This window comes from Lagenorhynchus albirostris, chromosome 9, assembly GCF_949774975.1.
Source record: "Lagenorhynchus albirostris chromosome 9, mLagAlb1.1, whole genome shotgun sequence".
In the NCBI taxonomy this organism is placed as follows: domain Eukaryota; kingdom Metazoa; phylum Chordata; class Mammalia; order Artiodactyla; family Delphinidae; genus Lagenorhynchus; species Lagenorhynchus albirostris.
This window is the reverse complement of record NC_083103.1, coordinates 24292887-24312768: the sequence shown is the minus strand read 5'-3', so window position 1 is coordinate 24312768 and position 19882 is coordinate 24292887. Positions and strand designations below refer to the sequence as shown.

Sequence of the window (19882 nt, the reverse complement as noted above, 5' to 3'; positions counted from 1 at the left end):
AAAAAACTTTTTGGCTTCTTGATTTTAGTTCTGCTACAAATATGTACTGAATTCCCCACTTGAAGTTTGATTAGAAAGCAGTTGACGTGTATAAACTTGTTAGCTTCAAAAAGTAGCTTTAGGTCAAGCCTGATAAAATTTTCATGAGCACTGTTGAGGAGTAACAAGGGTTAAAGTCTAAGCCGTAGCTTGTTTTGGTGTTATTTTCTACCTGGCCTCATTCCTGCATCTGAGGAATGTAACATCTTTATAGTTAATGGAAAGATATAATTTACTCATATTAGTGTTTTTATGTGCATTCAGTTTTCATAAGTTTTTTTAAAATAGTTCTGAGGCAGGAGATTCTGAAGCAGGGGAAGGAAAACATGTGAAGTGTTCAGCATTCAAAAGTTAATAGTTATTGGGACTTCCCTGGTGGTCCAGTGGTTAAGAATCCGCCTTCCAATGCAGGGGACACGGGTTTGGTCCCTGGTCGGGGAACTGAGATCCCACATGCTGCTGGGCAACTGATCCCACGTGCCACAACTAGAGAAGAGTGAAAGATCCCGCATGCCGCAACGAAGATCCTGTGTGCTGCAACTAAGACCCGACACAGCCAAATAAATAAACATATATATTATATGTGTGTGTGTGTGTGTGAGAATATATATATGTGTGTGTGTATATGTATGTGTATATATATATATATATATATATATATATATAAAAAAGTCAATATTTATTTATTTATTTGGCTGTGCTGTGTGGCTTGCGGGGTTTTAGTTCCCTGACCAGGGCTTGAACCGGGCCCTCAGCAGTGAGAGCGCAGTCCTAACTACTGGACTGCCAGGGAATTCCCAATAGCTTTACTTTTTAAAAAAAAATATTTATTTATTTATTTGGTTGCATCAGGTCTTAGTTGCAGCTCTCGGGCTCCTTAGTTGTGGCTTGTGAACTCTTAGTTGCGGCATGCGTGTGGGATCTAGTTCCTGGACCAGGGATCGAATCTGGGACCCCTGCACTGGGAGCGTGGAGTCTTAACCACTGTAACACTAGGGAAGTCCCCCTATAGTTTTACTTTTAATAGCATTAATTTTATAATACTTTGATATAATGTCCCTGAAGTTTCATTTTTCTGTATAGTGACCTATTTAATGGTCTTGCTCTACATCTACTATACAAGGCCAGGAAATGGAGATTAACTCCTGACACAAACCTTCCCCCACCGCCCTGTCCCCTTTACGTACCAAATTCTGACAATTTTATTTTCCTTTTAAATATCTTTTGAATCTACTTCTTTTTCTCTACTTTTCTGCCTTTCTGTTGTCTAATGCAGTCTCTTAACTGAATTCACCATCCATTCCTCTTTAAAATCTTTTAATGGTTTTATTTTAATCACATTTTATATACATTTGCCCTTAGTTTGTAAGACCTTGCATATTCTGGCTCTTACCCGTCTCTCCAGACTCATCTTTCCTTATGCGTTTTCTCACTCCCTATGCTCCCGCCACAATGCATACTTTAATTTTCTTGTATTTGGCACCCTGTGTACAGGGCTTTGTAGATGCTGTTGCCTCTGCCTTGAAACACTTGTTTCCTCTCTACTACTCACCTTTCAGATCCCAGCTCTTGCAGCCCTTATACCAGAAAAGCCTCTCATGGTCTCTCCCTGATTAGGTCCAGTCCATTGTACTTCTGTGTAGTACTTTTCACAGATGTAATTTTACTGTTTTTGTGAGTATTTGATAACTCTTCTTTATTGGACTGTTCACTTAGTGAGGGCAGATACTGTATCTTTACATACCTCTCTGTAGCCCCAGTGCCTAGTTCATTGCTTAACATACAGTTAGGTGCTAAGTAAATGTTTATTGAATGAATAAATGATAATTGTCAGGGTTTTTTTGGACTAACTTATTTAAAATACTTAAAAATTTAATACAAATAATTTCTTGTTCCCTATTCTGTAATAAATTTCTGTTGGAATTTAATGGTTTTATGTTTTTAAGTAACAGTTGATGGGTTTTTTTTTCTTACCACTATATTTTGTAGAATGTTGAATCTTTTAAGTCAGGCATCCTCAGATAGTCCAAGACTATAATTAATATTCTGTTTTTAGATAAAGCTCTAAAGGAAATTGTTGAGCGTGTTTTCCAGTCAAACTACTTTGACAGCACTCACAACCACCAGAATGGGCTGTGTGAGGAAGAAGAGGCAGCCTCAGCACCTGCAGTTGAAGACCAGGTAGCTGAAGCTGGTGAGTACTCAGGTGGATATGAGCTTTAGTTTAGGGTCCTGGTTTTACTTTCCTTTGCCACAAGTTCAAGCTATACATTTATTTAGTTATATTTGTACACTTAGATCTTTAAAGAAACTTTAAGCATGACCAAATATTAAGACAAATCATGTTAAGAGTAATTCCCAGAGGCATTAAATATCAGTTGTTTATCTTTTTTTTAGTTTTATTTTTAAAATTATTTTATTTTTGGCTGTGTTGGGTCTTTGTTGCTGCGCGCGAGCTCTTCTCTAGTTGCGGCGAGCGGGGCCTACTCTTTGTTGCGGTGTGCTGGATTCTCATTGTGGTGGCTTCTCTTGTTGCGGAGCACGGGCTCTAGGCGTGTGGGCTTCAGTAGTTCTGGCACGTGGGCTCAGTAGTTGTGGCTCGCGGGCTCTGGAGCACAGGCTCAGTAGTTGTGGCGCACAGGCTTAGTTGCTCCACAGCATGTGTGATCTTCCTGGACCAGGGCTCGAACCTATGTCCCCTGCATCAGCAGGTGGATTCTTAACCAGTGTGCCACCAGGGAAGCCCCTATCTTGTTTATGTTGATCATTGTTACAGACTGGTATTTCTCTTGCTGCAGTATTGCTAGGCTGGAGTATGGATGAGGGAGCAACTGTTGTAAGGTTTTTCAAATAGGTTTTTGGCTGATGTACACAGATTTATTGCTGCTTGCAATGCCAGTATATGAGGTGAATGGTATGAGGTTTTCTGGTTTTTTTTATGATGGAGTGATTATAACTCCATGATCTTGAACTATAAATTCCTCAGTCACCAGAGATCTATTCTGGCACCTAGCACATCACTAATAGGTAGGTAAGCACTTACTGTGAGGACTTTTATGATAATGTAAGATGATGAATAAAATTTTGAGTACTGTAGGGAGTGTTGTTGGAGCATAAACTTTATAATGGGTAAAAGCATGGATTCCAGAATCAGACTGCCTGGATAGAATCTTGGCTACAACACGTATTAGCTGTGTAACTTTGGGCAACCTACTGAACTTCTCTGTACCTCAGGTTCTTCATTTAGGAAGTAATTTGTAAAGTATGTATACAGTGCCTGGCACATGGTAAGCATTAGGTTGAAACTAGAAGGGAACATTGCACATCAATGGAATTTATGGTTGCAGATCAATATAAGGCAGTAAGGCAGTCTTTTTTTTTTTTTTTTTTTTTGGCTGTGCTGTGAGGCTTGTGGGATCTAAGTTCCCCAACTAGGGATGGAACCCAGGCCCAGGCAGTGAAAGTGCCGAGTCCTAATCACTGGACTGCCAGGGAATTCCCAAGACATTTTTTTCCCCCCTTACCACTTTTACCAAGTAGATTAAAATAGAGACTAGGATGCTGCTTTATTGGCATTATACTTGATCCAGAATAATTACTATTGAAACTAAAATAATTGTGGAATAAATGGTAAAGAAAACACTTTCTGAATATATTGTAAGAATAATAAAATACAGAAACGTACTGTTAACTATAACTTTGTAAATAAATTCAGACTATGTGATGGTGAACTGTTTACTTATTTGGATTTAAATGAATTGTTAACTTAAAAAAAGTTTTCTTACACTCTTTTGTATCATTTTTTAACCTCTTAGAACCTGAGCCTGCAGAAGAATACACTGAACAAAGTGAAGTTGAATCAACAGAGGTATGATTTTTATTTAATGCTAGCTTTCCCTTTCTGCCTTTCAAACAGAGGTCTCAAACATTTACTTTGCTTTGCAGTATGTAAATAGACAATTTATGGCAGAAACACAGTTCAGCAGTGGTGAAAAGGAGCAGGTAGATGAGTGGACAGTTGAAACAGTTGAGGTAAGAGCTCTCTGTTACAAGGTTGATGTCTTTTGTCTTTAGTTAGTAATTCTTATCTCTCCTAAGAACAATTTTAGATTGTTAAGTCTTTTGCATTCTTAGTACATTTATTAGAATAACAAACTCATCATGTAAGACTGTTCTGTTTAAAAGGTGATTTGTTTGTCTTTGAGGATATTTAATATAATCACTGCTTTGCTGATACAATTACAAAAAAATATACAAATATCTATTTATAATTTATGGGGTTAATCTGTCTGTTAAAGTACATGATTTGTCTGTTATCAGGTTGCTCTATAAAAATCTGGGCTCCCACATGGATAGCCTTCAGAAAGACTACCTTACAGGGGTACGTTGGAGTGTCATCTTAGACTTCTCCTTCACCCTAGTGCTGTTTGGTTACCAGGCTCTGTTAGCTCAGTATTGCTTACAAAGGAAATAAGGTTGTGACTTGCCCAGGCTTAACAGATATGGCTTGCCCAGACTTAAAAGCCAGACAGAGGAATATCAATTTGATGTAATAAAAATTAGTGATATTTTTCAGTAGCAGGGAATTACTAAAAACAATAATCAGAAATTATTAGAGCTAGAAAAATGACAGAGTGAGCTTTGGCTTTTGTAACAGTTTTGATGAGGTGATAGAGCTTGATCCTATGGTATTGCCAGAGAGAATGAAATGATGGGAACTCAAAGCTTGATGATAATAATAGCTAACATTTCTTGAATGCTCATTATATATCATGTACTGAGATAGATATATATTTGGTATAGATATATAGGTTTGCTTAATATAGAAGGCTTAACAGTTTAAGCAAAACACATAATTTTAGGAAGTTATAACAGGTAGTCTTTCTTGAAAGCAGTTTACAAGGTAAATCTGAAATGCAACATGGTGACCCTGTGGAATTGGGAACACTATAGAAGTGATAGCATTGATCAGAGTGTTAAATTTGGCATAATTTGGTCAGGTTGAATACATTCCAGTCTGCTATTCTGTTTACAGTGTAGGTGGTGTATGTAATTTGGGGACCAGTCATGATGATAATGAGTGGAGCTCTGTCATTCTACCAACCCAGTCCCCTCTCCTTCTCTCCCATTTTAGGTGGTAAATTCACTCCAGCAGCAACCTCAGGCTGCATCTCCTTCAGTACCAGAGCCCCACTCTTTGACCCCAGTGGCTCAGGCAGATCCCCTCGTGAGAAGACAGCGAGTACAGGACCTTATGGCGCAAATGCAGGGGCCCTATAATTTCATACAGGTAGGTGCTATTTAGTCAAACACTATGACAGAAGGGTTAAGTGTTTACATTATTTAACTTAATTCCATTACATTCTACCTAAACTTGTAGGATTCAATGCTGGATTTTGAAAACCAGACCCTTGATCCTGCCATTGTATCTGCGCAGCCTATGAATCCAGCACAGAACATGGACATGCCCCAGCTGGTTTGCCCTCCAGGTTAGTAATGATACATGTTTATGTGAGAAAGAAAGTATAGAGCCAATGCTTTCAGGTTTTGTAAAGTTTATGAAAATTAATTTTTTTCTTTTTAATGCTTAACTTTTAGATCTTGTATCTTTTATTTTTATTTATTTATTTTATAATATTTATTTGTTTGTTTGTTTACTTTGGCTGCGCCGGGTCTTAGTTGTGGCACGCGGGATCTTCGCTGTGGCATGCGGGATCCTTTTTTTTTTTTTAGTTGTGGCATGCGGGCTTCTTAGTTGCGGCATGCGGACTCCCAGTTGCGGCATGTGTGCGGGATCCAGCTCCCCGACCAGGGACCGAACCTGGGCCCCCTGCATTGGGAGCGTGGAGTCCTACCCACTGGAGCACCAGGGAAGTCTCTGTATCTTTTAATTTGATGAGAAATGTTACTGTTTTTTCCTGTAATATGAATAATATCTGTAGTTCCATCATTGGTGGTGGTGGTGGATTTTTTTTTTTGTAACTTTATTGGCATACAGACATACAGAAAAGTACAAGCAAATTTATAGCACAGTGAGTTTTCACAAACTTGAACACGCTAGCACCCAAAAGTGGAACTTTACCAGTACCCCAGAAGGCTACTTGTGTTCCCTTTTAGTCAGTAGTTACCTCTCTCCTTGCCCCATTAGTAACCACTTCCTAACTTGTAAAACTGTAGACCTGTTTTGCTTGTTTTTGTGTATAAATGAAATTTTGCTTGGCTGTTTAAATTTCAAAATTAATCTAAGAATAAATCTAGTATTAACAGGTATCTTTCTCTGAAGGATGATTGAAGCTTTTTAGGAGAATTTCTGAACATTTTATTACTTAAATAAAAAATGAGATGGAGTCGGTAAAAAATAGTGGAGTGGGTAAGGGAATGCTCAAGAGGAAAGTGGAAGAGATAGTAAGTTTCAAACTCTTACTAGTCTTACACCATTATTTGAAACAGCAGCATACTAAATATGGTTGGTGCCTTTGTATCAGCTTAAGTGCTTAAGCTTAAGTAATTTTGAGTCTTGTTTTTTTCCTACAGCATGTCAGCATTTAGGGCATAAAAGTGGAACCATGTAAAGTAACGCATTTAATGTTGTTAATCTTTTTTTTTTTTTTTTTTGCGGTACGCGGGCCTCTCACTGTTGTGGCCTCTCCCGTTGCGGAGCACAGGCTCCGACGCGCAGGCCCAGTGGCCATGGCTCACGGGCCCAGCCGCTCCGCGGCATGTGGGATCTTCCCGGACCGGGGCACGAACCCGTGTCCTCTACATCGGCAGGCGGACTCTCAACCACTGCGCCACCATGGAAGCCCTAATGTTGTTAATCTTAAGTGTCATAAAAGGAGTTGCTGGTAATAGCATGTTTAATGAACACAGTTAATATGGTTAAGGTAGTTAGGATTTCTCTAAAGTAAAGGGAGCTCATATCTCTCTACCAAGAGTAGAAAACGGATCAGTGTTCATTTTTTGAGCTCTACCAGAGGAAGAAAATACATAGTTTTCTTAGCTGCGCTAGTCAACACATGCAGTACTGATGTAACCTGTAAAGCTGTTTAGATGTTCAGGTAAGGCTGAGTTCACTAGACTCTCCAGTGAAAACGGATGATTTCTAAATGGCTAACGAAAGATACTGTATTTTTTATTATCTAACGGTGATTTGGGAGTGTAGTGGAAGGATGGTGAGAGTTGGCAATAATATGCACATTGAGTTGAATATAGGCTTTTTAAAGGTATGTTTTTATTTTTTCCAGTGGCAACATTTGAAATTGTATTGAAAGTTGATAATGTTAAAATGTTACTGAATATTATCTAAAAGTTTTGAGTAAGAGTAATGCTGCTTTATGGTTACTGCTTTAAAAGGCTCTTTGTGGGTAACATTAGCATTGATTCTTACCATTCTGCTCTACACCTCTTCATTAGTACTGTCTCACTAACACTTTGCAAAACAAAGTGGAGGCCATTGTGACAGTTGACTTACAGTGACTATCAATTAATTGAAAATGCTCACTTGAAAGCTAAAATCCTGCCTATACTTCCCCATTTATTTTCATGATTGTTGAAAAGTTTATATAGGATTTGGCTATAGAAAATTGACTTTAAAGAGCAAGTAAATGTATTTAGACATTTCTGAAGAAATTTGATTTTGTATGATAGTATCGTTTGATCAATTTTGCAGTTCATTCTGAATCTAGACTTGCTCAACCTAATCAAGTTTCTGTACAACCAGAAGCTACACAGGTAAGAGTGATATAAATATTTTTACAGCTTTTTGTTTTTAATCACTTCTTGGGTCTCTTTCTTAGTTAGTTTATGAAAACCAGGTAGGAATTTGATAAGTGTCCAAGTCTGGCATGGGTAGCTAGCTATCGGCCTTTATTTCCATCTTTACATTTATTTTTCTTTTGATGAACTAAAAAAATTTTTTTGTTAATCCTTGTGTTTTATAATTATAATGAAGGAAGAAGGTTTTTAATTTTGAACTGAGATTTTAGATTTCATAATTTTAAAACTTAGTGTAGATGTTATCTACATTTGTGGGGAGCTTCATAACTGGACTAGGGTTTATTTAACTTTGAGCTTTAATAATGTATATATTCTTGCAGTTGTTAGGTTTTATAGTCTCTTTATCATATCTGTTTCTTAACCCTGTATGTATTAAAGGTGGTTTATAACAGAATGAAGCTTTGATTTCTTTACTTCTTTGTAGGTTCCTTTGGTTTCATCTACAAGTGAGGGATATACAGCATCTCAACCCTTGTACCAGCCTTCTCATGCTACCGAGCAACGACCACAAAAGGAACCAATTGACCAGATTCAGGCAAGTTCTGTTACCAGGTCATGTAAACTTGATGAGGCAATTATACATGAATTGGGTGGAGGTAAATAACTGTTAATACAGTGTCTCTTCGTTTTGGACCCAATGCATGCACTGTAGTATTTTTGTTTCATAAAATAGTTGAGCTTGTTAACATACGTATGGGTAGTAGACTTGGCTTAGTTTACCACTAAAGTGTGATTATTCACTTTGTGTTTAGGCAACAATCTCTTTAAATACAGACCAGACTACAGCATCATCATCCCTTCCTGCTGCTTCTCAGCCTCAGGTGTTCCAGGCTGGGACAAGCAAACCTTTACATAGCAGTGGAATCAATGTAAATGCAGCTCCATTCCAATCCATGCAAACGGTAAGCAAATTAATCCAACTAACATTAAGTGCCTGGTGTGTACTACCTTCATGCTAGAGTCTCAACAGAAAGTCTTTATTTAACTTTGCGCTTGAGTCTGCATCTACCCTAACTGTAGGGTATATTTAATTGAAGACAGACTCTCATTTTTTTCTGTTCCCAGAGATAAATTTGAGTCTTAGGAGTTATGTGCCCATGTCTTCTTGTTTTGTAGTTTCACCGTTTTGATTTGATTAACAAAACTGTAAACATGAAAAAAGTAGACTAGTATAACATCTATTATATATATAGATCATTACCTAGATTTAACAACTGTTTACACTTTGCCATATTTGCTTAATCTTTTATTTTACTGAAGTATATCTCAAAGTAAAGTAATGGACATTTTGATACTTCACCCTGGTTCTTCAGTAAGCATCTCTAAATTGCAGAATTTCTAGAAAATAATGATAATGAAAATACTGTGATTGATGGGATACAGCCAAAACAGTGCTCACAGGAAAATTCAGAGTTAAATGCTTAATTTTTGATGAAAGTATCAATAAAAATAAAATAACTATTTAAATTAAAGTTCTTAGATTTTTAATTTCTGTAAGTGATATTTTGTCAGGGGTTTGCATCTTTTAAAAAGATTTCTCATTTATAATAGCATTTCCAAGGCTTCTGATTATATGTCTTTTTAGATTTTTAATCCCCATTTATACTCTGCTTTAAGTGCTATATGGTATATATGTATTTTCAACATTGAAGTGCATGAACTGAGGGGTGTGTGTGTGTGTGTGTGTGTGTGTGTTTGTGTGTGTATGTGTGTGTATGAGAGAGAGAGAGAGAGAGATGTCTGAGACTTCTGTAATGGTCTTTCTTACGTTTCAGGTAAAACCAGAATTGAGATCTGCCATGGCCATGTTAAAAGTAGGGAAATGATTAGCATAAAGGGAAGAACTAATCATTTACTTTATTTACTTATAGGTGTTCAATATGAATGCCCCAGTTCCTCCTGTTAATGAACCAGAAACTTTAAAACAGCAAAATCAGTACCAAACCAGTTATAACCAGAGCTTTTCCAGTCAGCCTCACCAAGTAGAACAAACAGAGCTTCAGCAAGAACAGCTTCAAACAGGTAGGAAAACCAGTGTCACCTCCTTGACTACTTGCTTTGCAGTGCAGTTATTGACAGTGTTAGGAGAGTTTGGACTTTTGAGTGGCAGTGTCCAGGAGTTTTTGTTTTGGTAGTAGACCATATGAATTTTTCATTGCTGATCCTGAGTAAAATCAAGCCCATATTTGCTCTATGTGAATTATTGCAGTTTTTGGAGGCTTTATGCCCATTTTCCCTTGGTTAGTGAGTTTTCATAATATCCTATCTTATTTCATTATGTGATTTTAGAGGAATTAAACTTGTTATTCACATTGTGATCAACTTTGCTCTTAATTGCTAATTATTTGAAGCCTGCTGGCATGATACCTGGCAGCAAGTTGGTTATACAAAATTAAGCAGTAAAGGAGTTGGTGTGGCTGCATTTGGTGGACTAGGTTGAAACAAGGTCCTTGTTGGCAAGTAAGGTCATAATTTGGCCAGTTGTCATACCTATCACAATAATAATGTGGATATAGATATTTTAGATTTCTTACATTTGTAAGACATAAATAGCTTTTTTAGGTCTTTGGTTATTTAATTCTTAAGAGATTTAATTGGAATTCCATAACAAGCTAGCAAACCCTATTAAGAACCATAGGCGTTAATACTTTAATTTTACTGGACTGACTGATGTGAGTAACTGGACTGACTGATGTGAGTAACTATCTCTGATTGTCTAATTTCTTGACAGACCTGGGTCAACATTGATTTTTCTTACATATCACTGTAGTATTCAGCATCACTAATCAGGGAGGTTGAATCAACCACAGTCTGACAGAAATTTGGCAGTTATGCTATCTGTGTTTTTGAATGATAAAACTGGACTTCTTGTTCTCAGGCTCCTTTAATTATTCATTGCCATGTACAGGCGTACCTTGAGGATATTGCAGGTTCGGTTCCAGACCACTGCAATAAAGCAAATATCTCAAAGTGAGTCATGTGAAATTTTTGGTTTCCTAGTGCATATAAAAATTCTGTTCACACTATACTATAGCGTATTAAGTGTGCAATAATAGCATTATGTCTGAAAAAACAGTGTACATGACTTAATTTAAAAATACTTTATTGTCAAAAAATGCTAACCATCCTCTGAGACCTCACTGAGTCATAGTAGTAACATCAAAGATCGCTGATTACAGATCACCATAACAAATATAATAATGAAACAGTTTGAAATATTGCAAGAAATACCAAAATGTGACCCAGAGATATGAAATGAGCAAGTGCTGTTGGAAAAATGGTACTAATAGACTTGATCTACACAAGGTTGCCACAAACCTTCAATTTGTAAAAACAAAACAAAACAAAATGCAGTATCTGTGAAGAGCAATAAAGAGAAACACAATAAAATGAGGCATGCTTGTGTTCATAAGTTGGTTGTAGAGCGGATGTATTTGGTGCCTTTAGACATTATGCTAACATGCTTGCTGTTTTACCTTTTTTTCAGATGGTGTAATGAAATTAAAAATTACTGTATATCATTTGATTTGGTTAGTTTGGCCCTTTGTGCCAGCTGATTTCGAGCTGTCTTGTTCTTATATTCTACCTGACATTACTAATTGACTGAAGCACTGGGCTAGATAACTTTTGTTACCATTTCAAAATACACATTATTTATGAAACTTAACTTCATAACATTTACAGATATTTTCAGTAAAAAACCAAATCGGCCCATCTGCTTTGCTCAGACACCTCCACCCTACCACTCTGATCTAGGCAGCCATCAGCTCTTATCTGGAATATTGCAGTTGTCTCCCTTGACTCTTATTTTAGTCCAGTCTGTTCTCCACACAGTAGCCAGAGTGATTATTTTAAAATGTAAATCAGATGTCTCTCTCCTGTTCAGAACCTCCTAGTGACTGCCAATTACATTTAGAAAAGAAATCCAAAGTCTTTACCTTGGTTTACAAGATCCATGATCTGGCCCCTGCCTTGATTCTGGTTGTATATCCTATTTTCTTCCTTATGTGCCCATACCAGCCACAAACACAAATTCTTTCCTTTCTCACGGCCTTTACACTTCCTTTTCTTTTTGCCTGAAACTTTCTTCCACTGATGTTTCCATGGCTTGCTTCTTGACTTTTAGGTCTATGCTCAGATATCACCTCACAGAGACCTTCCTTCATTGCCTTGTCCAAATGTAATGTGCTCACTTGGTCACTCATTTATTCTACTCGGTGTTTTCCTTAATCACTTATTACCTGATACAGTATAGATGTTTTTACTTGTATGTATATTTTATTTACTTATTATTTCCCATTATTAAAACTTCCTTATGGGCAAAGATTATGTGTTGGCAGCTAACTCATCCCTTGTGTCTAGGACCAGGCCTGGCAGGTTGAGGGCATTCTGATATTTGTTGAACAAGGCAGTGTATCCCATCATTCCAGAAGTTTTGTTTTAATCTGAATTAGTATCTAGTCAGGAACAACATAAAAAAAGGATCTGGCAAGGATCTTTGGCTATTTTTTATGGACTAGTGTTTATGCTTTACATGCACTCAAATAGGAATTCTGGTATTTTTAAATAAAGATCACCCTTTAATTGTTCTACTTTGAGTTTCTTGCAGTGAGATTTGACCAAAAGGCATAATAGAATTCTTATTGATAAAAAGTGAGTCGAAAATTCAGTTCTTCTACTTTTTACTTGCATATGAATGAATCTTTTTATTTTTAAAAAATTTTTATTATGTTTTGGCCATGGCGCATGGCATGTGGGATCTTAGTTCCCCCACCAGGGATTGAATCCATGCCCCCTGCAGTGAAAGTGCAGAGTCCTAATCACTGGACCACCAGGGAATTCCCTGATTGAATCTTTTTAGATAGAAAATGTTACTGGTACTTGTGATATTTGCTTATAAGTTAAAATTTTGGGAACGTAGTAAAAGGTAATTTATGTAGAAAGAGCACACTGTGAATAGTGTATCTGGTCCATTACATAGTTCAAAAAGGAGCCATGACCCCTTCTGTTCCTAGGCATTCTCTAGCTTTTTCATTGCAAAATATCATTTGAAGAACTAATAAATGTGGGTTTCTTGAGGTTATAAAATAGCTCAGCTAAATATTTTCAAGACTCACCTGTTCTCTCTGCCCAAACACGGGAGAATTGGGCTGACTAAAGGCTGCTGACTGTTTTTGTTCCTGGGGTGTGGGCCTTCCTTTGGTCTATGCCTTCCTCACCTCCCGAAGATACTGTTAGCACTGTTTTTTCTCCCCTGTAAATTATGAACATTGGGGTAATACCTGAAATGTACCTTGGTATTTCATTTTTGAAGGTTTCTAGATTTTAGACTTCTCCCCATTGTGGAAGGAGGAGGGGGTATAAGATAGTGTGGACCTTCTAGAACCTTCCCTTCACTCCAGGGGGTTGAGTGCCCGTGTGAGTACCATTTAACTCTCTTCTAAATTGACTGTGCTTTAAAAGTACTTGAAATGTACTCAAGTATTAGGGTGGGGTGTAAGTTGAAGGCCTCTCTCTGCTGATTTATCTTTGTAATTGAGTATTCTAGCATATAGCTGCTTAGCTATGGGAGAGTATGTTTTTGTATGTTTTAATAAGTATCAAGGAAAATTTAAAAGAATAAGAAAACTACCAGTAGGAGCTTTATAATGAAATAATTAAATGGTACAAGATGGTAGGTGTTTCAGTATGTAAGATCTTTTGACTGTTGCGGGTCTCTTGTGCTATAAGCAGATGCCTCTCAGAAGATGTTTAATAATATAGCCTTTCAAGTCATTTGGAAGGATAGAATTGTGTGCTCTCACACAATGTGCGCTTTCAAAGGTTTGGAATTTGTTGCAGAATTTTATTCCCTTTAGCTTAATATAGGAGAAAGACAGGGACTTCATTAATGTGTAGTTTTCCCTATTGTTAATATGAAAATTTAAAGACAGAATTAAACTTTGAGGAAACTGTGTAAGACATTTCTTAAACCAGAAAGCATGTAGGAAATCAGACAAATTATAATGAGCTGTGTGTGTATATCTGTGTGTGTGTATATACATATGTATGTAAGTACGTATTTTTTTCTTTTATAGTGGTTGGCACTTACCATGGTTCCCAGGACCAGACCCATCAAGTGACTGGTAACCACCAGCAGCCTCCCCAGCAGAACACTGGATTTCCACGTAGCAGTCAGCCCTATTACAACAGTCGTGGTGTGTCTCGTGGAGGCTCCCGTGGTGCTAGAGGCTTGATGAATGGATACAGGGGACCTGCTAATGGATTCAGAGGTAAAAACAAAAACAGAAAAACCCCAGAAAGCAAGTTCTTGTTCTTTTCTGACTTGCACAATATATAGAAATATGTCATATGATTTTTAGGAAAAATATGTATCTCTCTGCATTAGCTTCTTATGTACAACATAAACATTTTTAGTATGTGTTGATACCGTCATTTAAATTGGCAAAATTGGAACTGAGTTTTTTTGTATGTATTAAACCCATGTCTACCACTGTCCTGTAGGGGATATTGCTTTCTATAAATTGTCAGACCTTATGGAGATTTTCTGTTATTTTTTTTTTGTGTATGTGCATGGATGGGTGAAAATTTTATCCTGTAAGGCAGTTAATGTATAAACAGATTGGATCAGGATAGTAGATTAGTTTGAATAACTAGCATAGCTTACAATTTTTCAGTTTTTCCCTTGGTCAGTAATGAGAAAGTAAAAATTCCCTTTGAAGATAAGAAAGTTGTTTTTTTTCTTGTCCTAAATTTTAGGAGGATATGATGGTTACCGCCCTTCATTCTCTAACACTCCAAACAGTGGATATACACAGTCTCAGTTCAGTGCTCCCCGGGACTACTCTGGCTATCAGCGGGTAGGTAAAATTGTTATAAAATATAAACCTGACCTAAATACCCCAAATGAAAGGGACTAATGTAGTTGCTTGATGCACTTGAGCAACTAAGTAATTTGGGGCTAATTTTGTACCTTGTACAAGATACTTCCTTATGGAGAATGATTTTTGCTTTTCTTAGCACTCAATATAGGTATTCATTTAATAGAGGCTGGTAAAAACAGTGATTTTTAAGAGCTGAGAAATATATCTCATTGATCTTGAGAATAGAAGTACGATTAAAGAATAACTTGTAGTAATGCTATATTTAAATGTCTAAAAGAATAAAGAATTCTGTATTCTACAAGTGTTAGACTGTAAGAATAGAGATAGATGGGTAAGCATTAAAAAATTGCCTTTTCTTCAGTACTAACTAGCTTGTCTTTTAGGATGGATATCAGCAGAATTTCAAGCGAGGCTCTGGGCAGAGTGGACCACGGGGAGCCCCACGAGGTAATATTTTGTGGTGGTGATCCTAGCTCCTAAGTGGAGCTTCTGTTCTGGCCTTGGAAGAGCTGTTCATAGTCTGCATGTAGGTTACATGTTAGGAATACATTTATCATTTCCAGACTTGTTGCTAGGGATTAAATGAAATGCTTTGTTTCTAAAACTTATCTTGAACCCAAATTTAATTTTTTGAATGACTTTCCCTGTTACTATATAAACTGTCTTGAAAACTAGAACATCTCTCCTCCTCAGAAAAAGTGTTTTTCCAACTGCAAATTATTTTTCAGGTCCTAAAACCTGCTAAATGTTTTTAGGAAGTACTTACCAAAACATTTTTGTAAGACATTTTTGGAATGAGATTAAACATTTATATAAATTTATTATTCCTCTTTCATTTTTCAAACATGCATATTATATTTTAGGGCCAGAAACCCTTTAATGGCCGGATAAGCCATAGTTACATTAAGAGAACCATTTAGAAGTAATAGAACTAATTGAAATTTCAATGCCTTTTGGACCATTATTAGTGATATAAATGTCAAATTATTTCTGACTTTGAAACAAAACCTCCAAATTCCTAACTAACTTACAGAACTATACTTAAAAATTATAGGTTTTAAGAGTTTTTGGCTTTTGTCTATTACCATAGGAAAACTACTTACTATTTGGGTAGGAAGTCAATCTGTGTAACAATTAGAGGTATCGTTTCATATGGTCTGAAGTTCTAAATGGTTCTCTGATTGGAGGGAAGTAAAATTGAATAGATTTCCTCTAGATATTGGCCATAACATGTATAAAATGTATGTTAAGGAGGAATTACAAAGTACTTTGATTTCAATGCTAGTAGAAACTGGCCAGCAAAAAGGGTGCATTTTCAAAAAAATTTATGGATCACTTGAGAATTACTGACTTGAAGTATCAAAGGATATTTGCATGTGAATGTGGGTTATGTTCTTTCTCACCTTGTAGCATATTCTATGAAAGTTGAGTTGACTGGTAGCTAAAAATCTGTTTTAACAGCATGTAAAAAGTTACTTTATCTGTTACAAGTCATTATACAATTTTGAATGTTATGTAGTTTCTTTTTAACAGTTTAGGTAATAAGGTCTGTTTTTCATTCTGGTGCTTTTATTAATTTTGATAGTATGATGTTACTTACTTACTGAAATGTAAGCTAGAGTGTACACTAGAATGTAAGCTCCATGAGAGCAGGTACCTTGTCTGTCTTCACTGCTGTATCTATTTCCAACACCTGATGACAGTGCCTGGCACATAGTAGGCACTCAATAAATACTTGTTGAATGAATGAATGAATGAGTACTGGTGGAATACTCCATTAGCTCTACTCTTCTTTTAGCTAGAGAACATGAGCAAATTTGCGCATGACAACTTCCAGAACAGGTGAAACTTGAACACTGAAGAATTGACCTCTTAAACCTAATAATGTGGTGACAAGCTGCCCACATGCTTCTTGACTTCAGATGAAAATCTGCTTGAAGGCAAAATAAATAATATTTGAAAGAAAAACCAAATGCCATTTTTGTCTTCTAGGTCGTGGAGGGCCCCCAAGACCCAACAGAGGGATGCCGCAAATGAACACTCAGCAAGTGAATTAATCTGATTCACAGGATTATGTTTAATCGCCAAAAACACACTGGCCAGTGTACCATAATATGTTACCAGAAGAGTTATTATCTATTTGTTCTCCCTTTCAGGAAACTTATTGTAAAGGGACTGTTTTCATCCCATAAAGACAGGACTACAGTTGTCAGCTTTATATTACCTGGATATGGAAGGAAACTATTTTTACTCTGCATGTTCTGTCCTAAACGTCATCTTGAGTCTTGCACATGATACTCAGATTCCTCACCCTTGCTTAGGAGTAAAACATCATATACTTTAACGGGGTGGTATCTCCATAGTTATTTTAAGTGGCTTGGAAAAAGCAAGATTGACTTGACTTTGGATAAAATCTACAAATCAGCCCTATTATTCAGTGGTAATTGACAAAACTATTTCCCTTGAAAGGAAGATGGAAGGAATAGAGTGTGGTTTGGCATAACAACTGCATTTCACAGCTTTTCCAGTTAAATTGGAGCACTGAACATTTAGATGCATACCAAATTATGCATGGGTCCTTAATCACACATATAAGGCTGGCTACCAGCCTTAGGGTTTGACACAGCACTGTTCATTCTCTGGCCAGACGACTGTGGTTGAAAACACATGCAAATTGCTTTTTAACAGCTGATACTGTATAAGACAAAGCCAAAATGCAAAATTAGGCTTTGATTGGCACTTTTTGAAAAATATGCAACAAATAAGGGATCTAATCTGGATGGCCGCTTCTGTACTTAATGTGAAATATTTAGATACCTTTTTGGACACTTAACAGTTTCTTTGACAATGACTTTTGTAAGGATTGGTACTATATATCATTCCTTATGATGTACATTGTCTGTCACTAATCCTTGGATCTTGCTGTATTGTCACCTAAATTGGTACAGGTACTGATGAAAATCTCTAATGGATAATCGTAACAACCTTGGTCACATGTTTTTCCTGAAGCCTGAAAGTTTTTAAAAGAAAAAGATATCAAATGCCTGCTGCTACCACCCTTTTAAATTGCTATCTTTTGAAAAGCACCAGTATGTGTTTTAGATTGATTTCCCTATTTTAGGGAAACGACAGTCAGTAGTTTCAGTTCTGATGGTATAAGCAAACAAATAAAACATGTTTATAAAAGTTGTATCTTGAAACACTGGTGTTCAACAGCTAGCAGCTTATGTGGTTCACCCCATGCAGTTAGTGTTCCAAATTTTATGGTTATCTCCAGCAGCTATTTCTATAGTACTTGCACTTATCTTTTGTCTAACCCTAATTGAATTATCCATTTCTCATGGAGGTATTTATATTCAAAGTGGTGATTCCTTCCCATAGATGTATAGGGAGAGTCCCAAGTTTGATGAAGAGGACAGTTTAGTAATTTATGTACTATGTTGAAATTTGTGCTAGCAGTTGGAGCACTAGTTTTGTGTGCCTATGAACTTAATGCTGCTTGTTGTATCCCACTTGGACTTCATGGAGAATTAATCCCACCTATTAAGCAAAGGCTACTAAGTTAATGGTATTTTCTGTGCAGAAATTGAATTTAGTCTTCAGCCTTTAGCTAAGGAATTTTTCCAGTAGGTGCTCAGCTACTTTAAAAAAAGAAAAACAAAAAACCCCACAAAACCATTCTCAAACGTTCATCGTTAGACAACTGGAGTATTTGCTGGTTTTGTAACCTACTAAAATGGTTAGGCTATTGAACATTCCACATTCAGAAGTTTTGTAGGGTGGTGGGGAAGGGGGGGAATCTTCAATGTTTATTTTAAAATAAAAGAAGTTCTTTTCTCATGTGTGGTTGTGGTACATCATATTGGAAGGGTTATCTGTTTACTTTTGCAAATAAGTATTTCTTCTGCTAGCACCTCCCCTTGTGTGCTTTAAATGACATCTGCCTGGGATGTACCACAACCATATGTTTGCTGTATTTTAGGGGGATAGATAAAATATTCGTGATTTACTGGGTAATCCCTATAGATGATGTATGCTTACAATCCTATATATAAAACTAAATTTGCTATCTGTGTAGAAAATTTCATGAGATTTAAAATCAAAATTGAAGCAAGTTATTTATACAGTGATCTCTATGAATCAGTTCAGAGATGGGATGGAGGAGAAATGCTTTCTAGGTTTCAGACTTCTATGCATTAGTGCAGATGCTGTGAATATGTAAAGGTGTTAGTAGTTTGATTATTTCTATGTATGTTTTAAAAGAATCGTTTGTTCCTTTTGAGATACTATGCTTTTTTTTTTTTTGGCATTCTACCATTGTAGTCTAAATCTAAAGCTTTTATGCCTCAATTTTATGCCTCAATTCAGACTATATTTTTTAAAGCAGTGCCTCATTATGGGGCAGATAACTTTTTAAAAAGTCCCATTAAGATCTGAGTCTTGGTACTAGGTGTTCTGTATAAAATGTGAATACTTGTCCTACCTGCAGAAGGCCTTGTTTGGGCAAATGCATATTCTAGCAGAGTTGAAAGAAAATGATTATCACACGTGGCCCTGTAGCTTCTTGGTATAGCAAGACTCCATATATAAAGTACTTTCAAGTAAATGCACAGTATCAGTCATCTCATGTGGACAATGAGACTTCTATTTTAAAGCTTTAAGGTAGAGTGTCATTGATTACCTTGGTTAAGGCTTTTTTTTTTCAGATCCTAATATCCCTAAAGAATATGAAAGTTTTTCTGATCATCATATCTTGATATTAAAATGAAATCCGTTAAATATTTTTAATCAGTTAGCTTCTGCAGTTTTTTTGTCTCCTATGTATATGACTCTGTTATGTGGGAGACTTCACTTAGAGACATGAGAATGTGTGTTTATTCTCAGAAGGCTCATGCACTGAGATGTTCTGTCGACAAGCAGTTCATAAAATGTAGAAGGTAGTTGAGTAGTCAGCCTAAGTGTCTTAGGAAATTTGTATTGTTCATTATATTTTCAGTAATATATCTTATTAGGGGAAATGGGATACAGGTAAGCACAGTTAAAACCCTTCAGTTCATCTTTAAGCTTCTGAATCCCCATCCCAGTTGAGTTCTTATTAAGAACTCTGAAGTTTTATTGACTATAAGTTATATCAAAAGAATCAGTATTGCCCTTGAGCTTATCCCTTCTAAAAGAGTTAATGG

General features: G+C 36.5%; 1 protein-coding gene across 10 annotated transcripts in view; it reads left to right on the top strand.

Annotated features, from left to right (window-relative positions):
- CAPRIN1 (cell cycle associated protein 1) overlaps nucleotides 1-19487 on the top strand; it is a 36669-nt gene extending 17182 nt beyond the window's left edge. Inside the window, exons 7-19 of one of the 10 annotated variants that reach the window (XM_060159433.1) lie at nucleotides 2096-2233; nucleotides 3855-3907; nucleotides 3985-4071; nucleotides 5174-5329; nucleotides 5420-5528; nucleotides 7709-7770; nucleotides 8240-8350; nucleotides 8568-8717; nucleotides 9687-9837; nucleotides 13893-14087; nucleotides 14575-14675; nucleotides 15083-15146; nucleotides 16692-19487. In XM_060159433.1, coding sequence (XP_060015416.1) covers nucleotides 2096-2233; nucleotides 3855-3907; nucleotides 3985-4071; nucleotides 5174-5329; nucleotides 5420-5528; nucleotides 7709-7770; nucleotides 8240-8350; nucleotides 8568-8717; nucleotides 9687-9837; nucleotides 13893-14087; nucleotides 14575-14675; nucleotides 15083-15146; nucleotides 16692-16756 — 1442 coding nt within the window. In that variant the 3' untranslated portion in view covers nucleotides 16757-19487. Of the gene's footprint in view, nucleotides 1-2095; nucleotides 2234-3854; nucleotides 3908-3984; nucleotides 4072-5173; nucleotides 5330-5419; nucleotides 5529-7708; nucleotides 7771-8239; nucleotides 8351-8567; nucleotides 8718-9686; nucleotides 9838-10693; nucleotides 10786-11302; nucleotides 12304-12424; nucleotides 12469-13129; nucleotides 13234-13892; nucleotides 14088-14574; nucleotides 14676-15082; nucleotides 15147-16691 lie in introns of those variants that run through there. The other 9 variants (XR_009542386.1, XR_009542382.1, XM_060159434.1 and 6 more) reach the window with 9 other exon arrangements.
- Nucleotides 19488-19882: the final 395 nt, after the last annotated feature.